Raw genomic sequence first — 13,723 nt, 5'->3', positions numbered from 1 at the left:
GAACACTGGACTCAGAAACAAGAACACTAGTCTTGTGAGTTCAAATCCCACAACAGCACTTCCTAGCTGCGTGACCCTGGGCAAGTCACTTAACCCTGTTTGCCTCAGTTTCCTCATCTGTCAAATGAGCTAGAAAAAGAAATGGCAAATCACTCCAGTATCTCTGCCAAGAAAACTCAAATGAGATCACAAAGAGTCAGACAGGACTGAAACAAATGAACAACAAAAACCTGGGGATAATAGCACCAGCTCCCAGGTGGTTGTGAGGATCAAATGAGATATTTGTAAAGTGCTTAGCAAGCTCCTGGCAGATAATAAGTGCTATATAAATACTAGCTTTTATTATTATGAGTGCCAAGCCTGAAGTCAGGAAGACTCCTCTTCTTCAGTTCAAATATGGCCATCCTAACTGTATGACCCTAGGCAAGTCACTTGAACCCTGTTTTGCATAAACTTCTTCATCGATAAAAGAGGCGGAAGATCACTCCAGTATCTTTTCAAAATTTTTCCCCATATTTTACTCAACTCTTCTATAGTTTCAATAACCTAGTGGTATCATACCTCATACTTAGACTGCTCTCTTGAAAAGTGATTAAGGTTATTGTTATGGTAAAGACAACTTTGAAAGAATGAGGAACTCTGATGGCTGCCAGGCAACTCTCACCCAATCTTCTGAAGGATAAGTGGATCACCGGAAATCTCATCACCAGGCCTGACTGACTCAGTTTCTGATGCTCAACACCTGGTCAACTCCCTCAGCTGCCTCTCCTCTATGATTGGAGGACTAAGCAGTAAACTCCTCCCAAAGCCTACCTTCACAGAACTTCACAGCTAACTCCATTCTGCAGCAGCAGCAGCAGCAGCAGCAGCAGCAGCAGCAGTTCAGCTTGGTTACAGTCCCAGGGAACATCATTCTCCTCTCCCCCCCATCCTCAGGGACCTTTTCACTTTCCTTTTGTTTTATCTTTTCTTTGTAAGCTCCTTAAGGGCAGAAACTGCCTTTTTCTTATTTGTATCCCCAGCAATATGCTTAATAAATATTTATTGAACCTATCATTGTAATGACCAATCACAGAAGACTAATGATTATACATGCAACGCTCCTGATAGGATTAAGTAACTTGCCCAGGGTCACAGACTCAGTGTTAAACCATTTTTTTTTTTGACATGGCCATTGTAGAAATGTGTTTTTCTGTAAATGAATATTGGGGGATGGGGTAGGGAGGTTGGTAGGGCGGTTGGGGAGTGGTAGCGGAGGCTCCCCTCAATTAGTGGGGGGGGGGGTCAAGTGTAAGAAAAAAAGATTTTTGCTGATTGAAACGATATATAATTTTTAAAAGGTTATTGTTATCATTAAAGAAGTCACAGAGATTTTAATGAATATTACTATGGGCCAGGGACTACGCTAAAATATTGGAGAGACAAAGAAAGGCAAAAGCAAAAAGCCAAACTCCAAAACAAACAAACAAAATCACCCACCCCACCCCAACAAAATAACAGTCCTTGCTCTCAAGGAGCTCACAATCTAATTGGGGTGGGGGTGGGGGATGTTAGGTAGACAACAAGCAGGGTAAATTGGAGTTGTCTTGGAGGGAAGGTACTACACCACTAGTAAAATTTATCTTACTAGTCTACTAGTCCAACTTACCAGTCTAAGAATGGTAACAAACCTCAAGACAGGGGTGAAAATACATATTTCAGGAGATCTTAAGGATTATAATATATTTCTGGCAACAATGGGATCATTAAACCTTGAAGGCAGGAGCTACATTTTATATACATTTCATATCTTTGTCTTTCCCTAGGTTGTAATACCTTGCTCTATACACAGTAGCCCTTAATAAATATTTGTTGAATTAAATAGACTTGAATTCACTTAAATTAAATTGAATCCCAGACAGGAGCTGCCAAGAATGGTTATGTAGCATGCACGCCTAGCTCTTCCAATGCCCAAATCTCTTTTTATTCCTAGCATCCAGCACTTCTTTCTCCCACGCTCCTACCTTTTCTTCCAGGTCCTGGATGTGGTGTAACATCTGTGGTTCAGCGACCATCACTTTCTCCTCTACAAGAAACTGAGTTCTTCCATAAGAAAAACTCCTCCCAACTCCTCCCTCCTTTAAAGTATCTGCCAACGAATGGCAGCTTCCTTCTTTCAAGCAGTTTGTCCATCAGTCATTTCAATTTAAATTAAGCATTTAATCAGTTTGAATCCATTACTCAACTTCCCTAGGTCTTTTTATACTATGAGTGGAGAGGTAGTAACGTCCTCATGCAGAATCCTCAATTTATCACTAATCACCTAGTCTGGGCAAGGGCTGTACCTAGGCCTTAGGGTACAAAGACAAAAATGGAACACTGTCTGACTTCAAAGGCCTCACATTCTCTCGGATGATACAAATAGAAACATACAACTAAATTACATAAGGCAATCTACCCTCTCCCATGGAAATTATTTTGTACGTACTTTGTATATATTTGGTGTTTATTTGTGTACATATTGTTATCACCACTCCTAAAAGAACTAACCTCTTTGATGACAGACTATTTCATTTTTGTTTCTATCTCTAGCACTGGTAATAGGAAGCACTTACAAATGCTTGCTGAATTGAGCTGACTTAAAGAGAGAGTAGCTATTTTAAAGGGGGGGGGGGGCAATCAAGTCAGATTTGTTGGAAGAAATGCCACCTAGGTTGAGGTGCAAAGGGGAGAGATTTGGAGAAGGGAGATAGTTCTAGGCATTCACCTGCGTGAATTCTCTACATATTTGAGATTTACAAGAAAGGAGGGGAAGGAGCAAACTATGAGCCAAGTATTATGCTAAGCAATTTACAAATATTATCTTCACAGCCATGTGAGGAAGGTGCTACTACCCCTTTTTTACAGTTGGGGAAACTGAGGCAGAGATTGTCACCAATATGGCTGGATCTGAAGGCTGGATCTGAACTTATGTCTTTCTGACTCCAGGCCTCAAACTCTGTCCACTGTGCCACCTATTGCCTTAATTAGGCCGGGGACAAGAGGTCACTTAGAAAAATCCTATAAACGTTTCTTAATTTCTTGAGATAAGATATGTATGGGAAGCAGTATGTAAAGAACAAAGTTGCCCAAAGCTTATTTTATACTGAGAAACAAATGAGGACAGTATGAAGTGTTTCCCTCCCAAGGCTATCTGTATTTTAGCTGGGTCTCCGAATCTTGAAGATGAAACTCTGAGGCTGTTGTGTTGGTAAGCAGCTAGTCAGGGGAGCTATGGGGCCTTGAAGTTACACCAGTTCCTGTTAGAGCGTCAGGATTGATCACTGAATCCACACCTTTCAATATAGTTTCCTGTGTCTCCCCAGGGGACTTGCAAACTTCTTGAGGGCAGAGACACACTTCTGCATTCCCCAAAGCACCACACACCTTGGTGAACGCAGAATGCAAAATTATTTACAGTAAATATTTTGATGGTTGATTGAGTTTATGCCCTAAATTAGGACTGGCCACAAACCGCTGAGTTCAGAAATAGCCATGTTCTATTTTCCATTGCTTAGCAAAGTTCTAGACACATAGAAAGCCTTTAATAAAGGCTTGTTGGGTAACTGAATATATTACCAAGGCCTTCAGTAGCCCTCCCTTGCACATGTATGTGTGTGTGCCCCTCCCCCTCCAATTCCAATTCTAAAAAAACTTCCCTCAACTATTTAAAGTGTACTAACATTAATTCTCAGAAGCTTTATTTCTTGATGGAAAATAGGGCACACAATGAAAGCAGAAAAGGAAATAGAAATTAAACACTGTTTTTAGGTGGGCAGAGAGGGAATGCTTATGCTTAACATAAAACTTGTTGATTAAGTAAGTTCTATATGCCTGTCACATTCCTGCTGTTATCAGTTGGCTTGGGAAAGAAAAAGTAGAGCTTACAGAGGTGTGAGAAAAGACAAATGGTACTCAGGCACCTAAAGGTGAGAACTAGGTTTTCTTTCTGAAAACTCCTGAAAGTCATCCTGTCTGCATCTGTTGTCTTTGAACAGGTCACCTTTAAGAAAACCCAGAAAAGGATTAAAGTTGATCAGGAAGAAAATTCACTCTCTCAGACTCTAGGGACCTGCCTTTCGTTTAGGTTTTATTAAGGAGATCACGGGGATCCTGCAAACCTTGAAAAGAAAATTTCACCTTGGAAACAATTAGGGAGAGATGGGAACACCTCTCCTTATTGCTAGGTGGTGAAGTGGATAGAATGCTGGCCTTTGAGTGAGGAAATGTTCAGTCATTTCCTACTCTTTGTGATCCCATTTGGGGTTTTCTTGTAAAAAATACTGGAGTGGTTTGTCATTTCCTTCTCCAGCTCATCAGGGAATTGAAGCAACGGGGCTACATGGCTTTGTCCAGGGTCACACAGCTAGTAAGGGTCTGAGGCTGCATTTGAACTCAGGTCTTCCTCACTTCAGCTCTGGCACACTTCATCACATAGCTGTCCCTGAGTCAAGAAGACCCAAGTTCAAATTCATTTTCAAATACTTACTAGCTGTATGGCCCTATGATCATGCTGCTTAACCTCTCTCAGTCTGTTTCCTCATTTGTAAAATGGGAATAATAATAGAACCTATCTCCCAGGGTTGCTGTAAAGATCAAATGATTTGTAAATTACCTGACACACAGAAGGCATTTAAAAAATGCTTGTTTCCCTTTCCTCTTCCCCTTCTCCCCCATTTCCCTCTTTTTCCTTTAAATATTTTATTTTTTCCAATTACATGTAAGAGCAATTTTTAATATTCGTTTTTTTGAAATGAGTTCAAGTTCTCTCCCTCCCAACTGTCCCCCATAATTGAGAAGGCAAGCAATTTGATATAGGTGATTATACATGTGCAGTCATGCAAAACATATTTCCATACTGATCATGTCATGAAAAAAATAGACAAAAAATTAAATTAAATTTTAAAAAGTGCATCTGCATTCAGACTCCATTAGTTTTTCCTTTGGGAGTGGATAGCATTTTTCATCATAAGTCCTTTGGAACTGTCTTGGATTATTTTTTTTGCTGAGAGGAGCTAAGTCGTTAACAGTTGATCGTCATACAATATTGCTGCCGGTGTACACTATTCTCCTAGTTCTGCTCACTTCACTCTGTATCAGTTCGTGGAAGTCTTTTCAGATCTTTCTGGAAAAGTATCCTGCTTGTCATTTCTTACAGAACAATAGTATTCTGTCATAATCACATACTACTACTTGTTCAGCCATTCCCAAATTTAAGGGCATCCCTTCAATTTTCAATTCTTTGCCACCACAAAGATATTTTTGTCCACATAGGCTCTTTTTCTTTTTCTCCCTTTAATTTCTGCTACTGTTGGATCAAAGGGGTATAGCTCTTTGGGTATAGTTCCAAATGGTTCTCCAAAATGACTGAATCATTTCACAACCCCACTAATAGTACTTTAATGCCCCAATCTTCCCACATCCCCTCCAACATTTCATTTTTCTTTTCTGTCATATTACCAATCTGATAGGTGTGAGAAGATGACAAAATTTCTTTCAAGGGTAAGATTATAATCCAATCTGGTTAAGTTGTACAGCATGTAGAGGGTCAGCGTTTGAGAATAGTTTGGAAATAAGACCAGGCAAAGAAATCTGAACTTCATATAGTAATTTTGTTGCTATCCAGTCATTTCAATCATGTATGACTGTGCAACCCCATGTGGAGTTTCCTTGGCAAAGATATTAGAATTGTTTGTTATTTTCTTTTCCAGCTCATTTTACAGAAGAGGAAACTAAGGCAAACAGGGGTGAGTGACTTTCTTGAGGGTCACACAGCTAGTAAGTGTCTGAGGCCAGATTTGAGTTTAGGAAGATGAATCTTCCTGACTCCAGGCTAAGCACTCTATCCACTCTACCTTAGTTGCCCCATAGTAAATAATACAGAACCACTTAAGATTTTTGAGAAGAATGATATTATCAGATCTATATATGAAGAAGATTATTCTAGCCTCTAAGTGAAAAATGGATTGAGAAGGCATCAGTATAGGGGTCTCTGCACTTTAATTAATTGTCACCAATAGAAACAGCTCTATTCATACCATCTTAGAACATCCAAAGTCTCAGTGACTGCCCAGGAGCAACATCCATATTGGGTCAGTTTTATATGCTGGCAGAAATAATTTCTATTTTAGGTCTTTAAGAGGAATATATTTCAATGTGTTTTATGTCTATCCTGAGCAGTATTTAACAGAACCAAATGGATGATACTGACCTCCAATTGTTGTATATAAATAAAACTATTCACCCATGTTCAGTGATCTCTGAAATCTGCCAAATAGGATTTTAAATAACACAATAATTTCATCTTCTTGCTACATTAGAGCTAGCAGTACTGATTAAAGGATTGAATTTTGACCTGGTCTGTCCTTGTTAGCAGTGAGACTAGTAGGGGAATAGCCAGAAGCTAGAAGAGAATGAAAACAAACCAATTTTTTGAAAAAAAAAACAACAACCCTGTGCAGAGCACGGTGACTAGAACCTGAGGCAGATAAAGACTTAGGACCCTAGGCCTGAGCCTTAAGAAGAATATGGTTTAGTAGGGATAATATCCAATATAAGAGGAGTGCACTGGAGAACAATGGAGTAATGCTAATAGACCATTTAAAATTCATGTCATTCTGGATAGGTAATTTTCTCTGTGCTTCAGTTTCTTCATCTGCAGACAGAGGGCGCTGGACTAGATTATCTCTAGTGTCCTTTCCAGCTTTGAATCCCCTGCCTTGCATACAATAGATTCTTGATAGATGGGAGCTGGATTAAACATGTAAGATCTGAGACAATAGCCTGGGAAATTGGAGGGAAGTTTTTTGGAAGAGGGAACATTTGTTCTGTGCTTTGGAGGGCTGGAAGGAATTCCACAGACTTGTCGAGAGAAAGCAGAGCAGGAAGTTCAGGCACAGGAAACTGCCCCAGCAATGACACACTGATAGATAGATATCAGTGCTGGGCAGCGTCACTTAGTCTGGCCAGGGCACCGAGGATGTGGAGGGGGAGGATCTGAAAGAATAATAATAGCTAACCCTCATACAGAGCTTCACAAGTTGACAAACAACTCATACTCAAGCACTACTTGCTTCATAAAAATTTGGATTTACACCAATATACATTCAACTGGCCTGTGGCACACCCTGCAATTGAGAGGACCTCTGAAAAATCATTTCAAAAGGCTAATTGTCTTTTTAACAAAAGTCAGTCGGTCAACAAGCACTGGTTAGGCAGTTACTATGAGTCAGACACTATGGTAAGACTGGATATATAAAGACAATAGTGAAATAGTCTGCCCTCAAACACTTTCAGTCCAGTGGGAGGGTCTTTAAGAGTATAAGAGTTGTCATTCTCAAAACAAGAGAAATCTGGTCATTCTATAATGGGAGCACTTACCTTTGTAGGCTCACAGAACAATCCTTGTCAGCTGTATTACTGGACTCACCAGAAGGTCAAGGACAGTTAGTAAATCATTCTAATTTCCAATATTTGGCCCATTAACAGGCATTTATTAAGCTCCTCCTATGTGCCAGGCACTGCGAACTCCTTGAGAGCAGGCACTAGAGTGTCTGACACACAGCAGATACTTAATATATACGTGTTGACTACTGACTGCCTTTACTAATAGGTAAAGGGGCTACAAATCAAAACTCTTCTCTCTCACAAAGGGATGGTTGACAAAAACAAGAGCTGTTAGAGAGGTAACCGAGTACAGGAAAAAAGCAATGGCTTTAGAATCGGAAGGTCCACGGTCTTACCATGAACAAGTTCTTTACTCTGTAAGGGCCTCAGCTTCCTGCACAACTCAGGGATTTGGACTAGATGGTCTTCGACAGTCCCGAGCTCTAAGTCTGTGATTCTTTTAACTAGGTTCTCCAGAGGTATTTTTTGCGCTGTTTAGTGTCTGTTCTTTCTTTTGGTCGGTGTTCTACATTTACTTCTTTTGGTAGAATTGGTCTATATGCCAAGTGAAGAAAGAAAGGAAGGAAGAAGGAATGAGGAAAGGAAGGAAGGAGAAAGAAAGAGAAAGAAAGCATGAAAATGGATGAACTAATGTTGACTAGGTGTTAGGCACTGTGTTATGCTCTGGAAACACAAATATAAAAGAGCAACAGTCTCTGTCCTTATGGAATTCACATTTTAATAGAGGATATAACATATATTGGGAGATGAGGGTCACCAGCGAAGGACCAAGTCACAGGGATGGTGAGTGGAGCAAAGAGACAATCAAATGATGTGTTCTTTCCAGAAGCAATAGTAGGATTGGTTTGGTTCTTGTTCTAGGAGCAAGCAGTGGAAGGGGGTGTGGCAGAGATGCTCACAGTGGAAGGGCACAAAGATGGTTAAATGACTGGGGCTAGGTAGAGACAGTAAGCTCCCACTGATCAGCAGGGCCTCTTGGGTGGAAGCAAGAGGTCTGGTTGGAGAGTGCAGGCGGCAATAGCGTACAACTAAGCAGGAAAATAACAGTTAGGGGTTTGGGGCTGACTAGAGTGGTGAGTTTTCACCAATTAGCATCGCCAAGATAACCAGTTTTTTCTTCTAAGGTTTGTGTGTGATGTCCCTTTACTACATAATAAGCTCAAAGATGGCATGGATTCTTCTTTACTCCTTTCCCTTCCCCCCAACCTCCTTCAACATAGTCCTCTGTCTGTAGTAGGGTGCAAATCAAAGGCCAAAGGACCTGTCACATGAACAAGTCAGATCAAGCTCATCTGTTTCAGTTCTAACTGGAAGGCTCTATGTTATTAATGCAGGCTCCTGGGCCTCTTCCTACTTGACTGTTCCTTCTCAGCATCCTCTGGTGGATCTTTCTATAGGTCACAGACATTAACCATAGGTCTCTCCCAAAAATTTGTTCTTGGAACTCCTCTATTCTCCCTCTGTACCATCACTTAGTCATGTCCTCAGCTCTCATGGGGTTCAATTTATTTTCTCTTTGCAGGTGATTGTCAGATGTTTTTGATCCATCCTTAACCTTTCTCCTGGTCTCCAATATTGTATCATTAATTGCTTACTGGGCATCTAGAACCATCTCAAACACAGTATATCCCAAACCATCAGCAAATACTTAAGTAGCTACCATGTGCCAGACTGAGCTAAACATAAAGATAGAAATATAAAAGACACTCCTTGCCCTCAAAGAACTCACAATCTAATGGTAGAAGACAACACACAAAAGGAAACAGGAAGGGGGGATGGGGATAAAGAGAATAAAGGTACCCCAGAAGGAGGCATGGTAGAAAAGTCAGAGAAATCCCAAAGGAATGTAGCCAGATAAGAAATGAGATGTTCTGAGAGGAGTTCCCTCCTTATGCAGAGGGTTTGAAGGTCTTGTCCCACCATCCAATAAGAAAGTCTTGGAGTAGTGAAGCAACACAGTGCCAAGGCTAATAATAATATTGATAATGATAATAATAGCCAATATTTATAGAGTGCTTAATTTATGATAGGCACTGTGCTAAGCACTTTACAAATTTCATGACAGCCTTGCTGAGTGGGTGCTATTATTATCCTCATTTTACAAATGAGTAAACTGAAGCAGTGACTTACCCTGGGTTGCACAGCTAGTAAGTGTCTGAATCTGATTTGAACCTAGATCTTCCTAATTTCAGAGTCAGTGTTCTATCCACTGTTCTACCTAGGTGCTACTGGGATTTTACAGAATGATGAAATTTTACCAATAATGAGTGCATCTAGGTGATTTCCCCTACATCCTTTCCTCTTCCAAACTATGCTCTTACTGTCAAAGGTCAGTTAGGTATTCAATAGACATTCATTAAACTCCTACTATGTGCTAGACCTTGTGCTAAGTGTTGAATATACAAATATGAAAAAGAGACAGTCCCTGCCCTCAAAGAGCTTATAATCTCATGGAGGAAGACAATACCCAAAAGGAACAGGAGAGATGATGGGATGAGGTAGAAGGTACTGGGCATGGGGACAGAATGGAGAACCCTAAGGAATTCAGCCAGATGGTGCTTCCATTCTCTTGGTCACGCAGGCTCATAATCTTAGTATCATCCTCAGTTCCTCCCCCTTTTCTGTCCTTCCTTCCTTTGTAAATGAATAAGGTTGTAGCTTCACATAAGAGAAAAAAATGCACTTGGTAGAACCAGATTCCAGTCCCTCTTCATCACTTACTGTGCTTTCAGCACAGTGCCTACACCACCACATAGCAGATACTTAATAAATGTTTGCTGAATGAATTAAAGGAATATATAACATAATGGCCCTCAACTTCTCTGCGCAGTTAAAACAATCTGCCCATAATCAAAGAGGTCAGCTTTGTCCGGGATCCAATTCTAAATCCTCCCATCCTGTCTTCATTACTGAGTTACTGAACTGCCCTTCTGCAACCTCCCCTCTTTTGTCTCATCTGTAAAATGGTGAAAATGGCAATAATAGCAACTGTCCTGCTTTTAGGGAACCAGATTGTAGGATCTTTAGAGGTCCTTTCTAGTCCTGAGATCTGATGAAATTATTTTTCTGTAGATGTAATCTCAGGCAGCTAGGTGGTACAGTGGATAAAGTGCTGAGTCTTGGAGTCAGGAAGCCTCATCTTTCTGAGTTCAAATCTGGTCTCACACTCTTACTTCCTAGCTATGTGACCCTGGGAAAGTCATTTAAACCCTGTTCACCTCAGTTTCTTCATCTGTAAAATGAGCTGGAGAAAGAAATGTCAAACCACTCCAGTGTCTTTGCTAAGAAAATCCCAAATGGGGTCTTGGAGATTTGGACACAACTGTAAACAACTGAACAACCATAAACATATAACCTTTTCTTTGATGCCTAACATAGTCACTAAGAAAGTCCAATGCTTTCACATATACTGAAGAAAAACTAATAACGTGCACTTGTAGAATGCTCTCCAGATTACGTAGGGTCCATCCTTCACTACTGCTCAAAAATGATGTGCTGAAGATCCCGTAGTAAATGGCAGAGATAGAACTTAGACACAGATCCTCTGACTCTAATTCCAGGGTTCTCATTTTAAAAGGGACAGGGATAGGACCCCAGCAGAGCAGCATATTCACTTCCAGAATCATTTGTGATTTTCTTGTTGAAAGAGTCATCTAGGGGAGGTTAAACGAGGAAACGAGAGGAAGGCAGGGAGGGTCGGAGGAGGAAAGGCCCACATTAGCAGGCAATTGCAACATAACAAAATTCTGAAATGAAACTTAAAAAAAAAAAAAAAGATTTTCTGTAAGTTGGGCATTACAATATTCCTACGGAAATCCACATTTGGTTTGAGGAAGGAAGAAAACAAAGGGGTAAGAAAAGGAGTTTGGGGATGAAAAAATGTAAAGCTCAGTCATTTTCATAGTCTTGTGGAGATGATTAATGACTCTGGGATGAATCACTGTGGCTAAAACAGCTGAATCCCTTGAAACTTTCTGAAATGCAAAATAAATGTTCCTCATTCAGAAACACTACCCTGGCTTAACTTCTCCTAAGTGCCCTTGGCTTGTGAGTACTCATCCAACTGAATGGGTGTATTTCACTTAAAGTGAGAATCTGATAAAACCTTAGCCATGTCTCACGTTGCATCCAGGGCCATCTCTAGACATCCTGATACATATCTGGCCACTGGACCCAGATGGCTCATGAGGGGAAAGTGAGGCTGGGGACCTTGCACAGCCCTCCCTCACTCCAATCAAAGTCAACTGCAAACCATGTCATCATCTTGATTTCATGGTCCTCTTCAAGAATGAAGGACAAACACAACCTGTGAGTGAGTAGCGGCTTCTCTCTTCTCCACTCCTCACCTTTCCTGTCCTCTCCTTTCCTCTCCTGTTCTCTCCTTTCCTCACCTCTCCATCCTTGCCTGGAGTGCTCTGCCTAGGGGAAGGTACACTTTTATGGCCAAAAGTTGCCTTTTTTCCTTTGCCTTTATGGCTAGATTTCTTGATCAGAGACCAAGCCTTAAGCCCAATTCCTGCTGGAACTCATAGTTTGGACAACAGATCCCTGCCCACCTAGCACAGAGTGAATGTAAATACTAAATAGTAACTGTTACTCTTTTACCCAGGAACCCTGAGAATCTTCCCCTCCCAGTATGATTTTTTTTTTTATTAAAGTTGCCATCCCTTGAGTAACTACTTAAGGAAGCCTATTCACTGAATGAGTATATCTTACTCAAAGTGAGAATCTGGTAAGACCTTATCCTAAAATGGCCAGGGTCTCACATTACGTTCAGGGCCATCTCCAGTTGTCCTGATGCATATCTGGCCACTGGACCCATGTGAGGAGGAGAAAGTGAGGCTGGGGACCTTGCACAGCCCTCCCTCACACAAATCAAAATCAACTGCAAATCATGTCATCCTCTTGATGTCATGGTCTACAATTATTTGAACTAATAATTTGTTGTTCAGCTGTGTTCATGGTCTCTAAGACAAGGAAACAAAGCCTGGGGCTAGGAAATGGCTCAACAAGCTGTAATACATGAACACAATGGAATATTGCTGCAGTGCACGGTACTAGCTTAAGAGATGCAGGAGAAGACCTACATGGACTGGTACAGAGCAAACAGAAGCAGAAAAACAATGAATATACCCAATGCCTATGACAATGTCGTTGGGAATAATGGTAACAAGTGAAAGTTTGTAGACTAAAGGACCAAGAAGCTTGCAAGGCCCAGGAAGAGCCCAGAGATCACACTTCTTTTCCTTCATTAAATAGGCTAGGGAACCATGGGAGTGGGATGATGCCTACACTGCCACACTCTCGGGATGTGTTATTCCTTTTGCTGAACTGTTCCCCTCCTCCACTTTCCTTTTAAAACTCTTTTTAAATAGGGAATGGCTCTCTGGATAGAGGAGATGGGACAGATGTAGAAATGAAGCTGATGAAAAAATATAAGGTATCAACAAAAAAAAATTTAGAATTCTTAGAACTTCATCTCTCACATCTCCTTGATATATCATCTTTCCATCTAGTTCAGGTCCTTATCACTGCTCACCTGACCTAATCCGGTCATCTCTTTATGTGTTACTCCCATTCATGCACTGGACTGGCAGTCATGAGATCCTGGACCTAACCTGGGTTCTTTCACTAATGAAATGCACACTTTGGGCAGTCCACTTCACCTCCTCTGTAAAATGAGGAGGGGGGCCACTAAACACTCACTAGGGAAGGAAATAAGCACTTATATGACACCTACTAGATCTCAGGCATTGGGCTAAGTGGTTTACAAATATTATCTCATTTGATCCTCACAGCAACCCTGGGAGGTAGGTGCTGTTCTTATCCTCATTTTTAGAGGCATAAATTGAGGCAAACAGAGATTAAGTGTCTTGACACAGCTAGAAAGAGTCTGATGACAGATTTGAACTCAGGTCCTGCTGACTTCAGGCCCAGCACTTTATCCACTGTGTCATCTAGCTCTAATGCCTCCTCCACCTCTTTGTTTCTTTAGGTGCTTGGACTTGATTGTGCATCAGAGACCCAAGCTCTCCTTTCATTAGGAAAATTCCATTCATCTCTTTTAGGAGAATGACCCTAGAATGTATTTTTGTAAAATCATAGAATTTTAGAAGATAAAGGTTCCAACTGAAGATCATCTAATCCACTGCTTTCATATAAGGAAACAGAGATCCAAAGGGACTGAGATTCTAACACACAGCTATTTCATGGCAAAGCTGAAATTTGAACCCATTTCCCTTGAGACAAAAATATTTATCACATGTGACATTTAGATGGGAAAATATTGTCATGAAGA

General features: G+C 40.8%; 1 protein-coding gene across 11 annotated transcripts in view; it reads right to left on the bottom strand.

Moving 5' to 3' along the window:
• Positions 1–13,723, bottom strand: part of RIN2 (Ras and Rab interactor 2) — a 244,203-nt gene that overhangs the window by 63,006 nt on the left and 167,474 nt on the right. The window contains exon 1 of one of the 11 annotated variants that reach the window (XM_072634567.1): positions 7,761–8,101. The exons of the other annotated variants lie outside the window; for them this stretch is intronic. Coding sequence (XP_072490668.1) covers positions 7,761–7,763 — 3 coding nt within the window. The 5' untranslated portion in view covers positions 7,764–8,101. Of the gene's footprint in view, positions 1–7,760; positions 8,102–13,723 lie in introns of those variants that run through there. 11 annotated transcript variants of the gene reach the window in all.

The sequence above is a fragment of the Notamacropus eugenii genome, chromosome 1 (genome assembly GCF_028372415.1).
Source record: "Notamacropus eugenii isolate mMacEug1 chromosome 1, mMacEug1.pri_v2, whole genome shotgun sequence".
NCBI classification, from domain to species: domain Eukaryota; kingdom Metazoa; phylum Chordata; class Mammalia; order Diprotodontia; family Macropodidae; genus Notamacropus; species Notamacropus eugenii.
This window is presented reverse-complemented; position numbering and strand designations above follow the sequence as displayed.